This window comes from Charadrius vociferus, unplaced genomic scaffold (genome assembly GCF_000708025.1).
Source record: "Charadrius vociferus isolate BGI_N301 unplaced genomic scaffold, ASM70802v2 scaffold2543, whole genome shotgun sequence".
In the NCBI taxonomy this organism is placed as follows: Eukaryota; Metazoa; Chordata; class Aves; order Charadriiformes; family Charadriidae; genus Charadrius; species Charadrius vociferus.
In genome coordinates, this window is record NW_009647603.1 from 4206 (window position 1) to 6218 (window position 2013).

Here is a 2013-nt window from a genome sequence, read left to right on the forward strand (position 1 = left end):
CCTCCGTCTCGCCCCCCAGCATCCCTCCCTGCCCCATCTCCGGTGGGGCCAGGAGGACGCCGAGCTCCCACAGCCGGGGCAGCCCAGCCCTTGCCGGGGGATGCTCCCCAGCCATGATGCTAAAGGCCTTTTGTTAAAACCCAGCAGAGTCAAACCGGGCGTTTGATGAAAGCACCGGAGAGAGCAGCGGCCCCTTCCTCACCCCCCCCTTCCCCTCCCCGCCTCCCTTCCCCGGCACATCCGCATTGTCAGCGATTCAATGGGTTCTCCAAGGCCGGACCGAATCCAGCACCCGGCGGGTTAATTATCCTCGTCCTTATTGTGTCTCTACCGCACAGCGGTGGTCGCGAAAGGTTGGGAGCCCACACTGAAACCAGTGACCCCCCCAGCGGGTCCCCCGCTCTCCCGACAGCCCGTGCCGGAGCGGGCAGGGAGACCTGGAAAGGTGAGGAATCACTCTCGCCGGTCAGCGGGCTTCGAAAAGGCTTTCTCGAAGGTTTTAGAGGCTGAGGCTGCCAGCCTGGCCCTCGAGGGGCTGCGATGCCCATCAGCGTGGCGTCAGGGCTCCGGGGCGGTCCCCCTGCAAACCCTGCGGGGAAAGGGGGATGAAGCCGGGGTGGGCTCTGCCCGTGCCGCCCGCCACATATGGATATTTAAGAGGCTGGCGGCGGGATGAGGTGATTCTCCGGCGGGAAAAGTTGCCTGTCTCAGGCCAGGAAGAGATTAGAAAGCCAAAGCCCTAAATATAGGGCTTATAAATGCTGCGCGGTGTCGGAGAAATGCCTGATTTTGGAAGTTTTGAGGTCAGGGCTGGTTGGTTGGGAGCCGTGCTCACATGGGAGTTATTTGAGGGATTTTTGGGCGTACAACCAACCAGCTCAGACAACTCAAACCTTCCCCGCGCCCTCACTTCCCCTGCAAAACTTCTGTGGGAAGAGGCATTTCCCTGTCCTTTTCCAGCCCTTCCGTGAGCACGGCTGTCCCGGGCTGTGGATAAACCCCTCGGGGGAGCCGCCGGCCCCTTACCGAACTTGTTGCCGTCCTCGGCGGTGGCGGTGATCCTTTTGCCGTTCACCTGGACGTGCTTGCCGCTGGTGCTGCTGTAGAGCTGGTACTCCCTGATCTGCCGTCGGCTCAGCTGGTCGGTCATGGCGCCCTGGTCCCTCACGTACTGGTTAAAATTAGGAGACGGTTGATTCTCCCCCTTTGTTTACAAAGGGAAAAATAAAATCAATTTGTTTTGGAGAGCCGACGGCGAGGGGATGGAGCGGGGGAGCTGGTGCTGGCCCCGGGGGGACACCCAACCCCCACCCCCGTCTGCGGGCGAGGGAGGGCTCCCAGCCATCACTGGCCAAACTGGTCCCCTCGGAGCAGCGATGAAGGCACTGAGCGGATGCTTTGGACCCGAGAGCGAGAGGCAGGCAGGCAGGCAGGGAGAGGCAGGGGTGTTGCTTTGCATCCCGCGCGTGAGGGGGATGCAGGGTCTCGCAGGGAAGGATGCTCTCCTCCAGGGCACAGCCACTGGTTCCCTCGGGAACCAGGGACCGCCCCAGGGGTCAGACAGACACTCAGCAGCATCTCCTGCTCGGGCAGCACCTTCTGCTCCAAGGACAGGCTGGGGTGCAAGGGCTGAGCTTGCCAAACGCCCGCTGGGTCCCTCACGGGATGGGTGAAACCCACCTAAAGCCGGACTGGGTGTCCCAGGAGCAGAGCCATCCCCTCCCAGTCCACCCTGAGCACACACTGACCCCGGGACGGGAGGAATAAACACCACCTCGTGGACCCCAACGAGCTCCGTGGCTTATGCTAACGGGGCAGCACAAACACAGGAGGGTTATTGTATGGTAAACGGCAGCTAATTAGCGCAGATGAGGTGGGGAGGGGGGGGATTAGTGCTGGTGGTCAGTCCCTGGCCACATACCGGACTCCAACCAGTGCCTCTCCATGTGTGTCTTAAGAGAAAACCCGGTTTAATCCCAGTGCGAGTGGGAAGCCGGAGCTTGGGGCAGCACC

General features: G+C 61.8%; 1 protein-coding gene across 1 annotated transcript in view; it reads right to left on the minus strand.

Annotated features, from left to right (window-relative positions):
* LOC104282926 (fibroblast growth factor 17) overlaps positions 1 to 2013 on the minus strand; it is a gene marked incomplete at both ends in the record, with an annotated part of 3525 nt that overhangs the window by 359 nt on the left and 1153 nt on the right. Inside the window, one exon of the mRNA XM_009881059.1 lies at positions 1027 to 1204. Coding sequence (XP_009879361.1) covers positions 1027 to 1204 — 178 coding nt within the window. The remainder of the gene's footprint in view (positions 1 to 1026; positions 1205 to 2013) is intronic.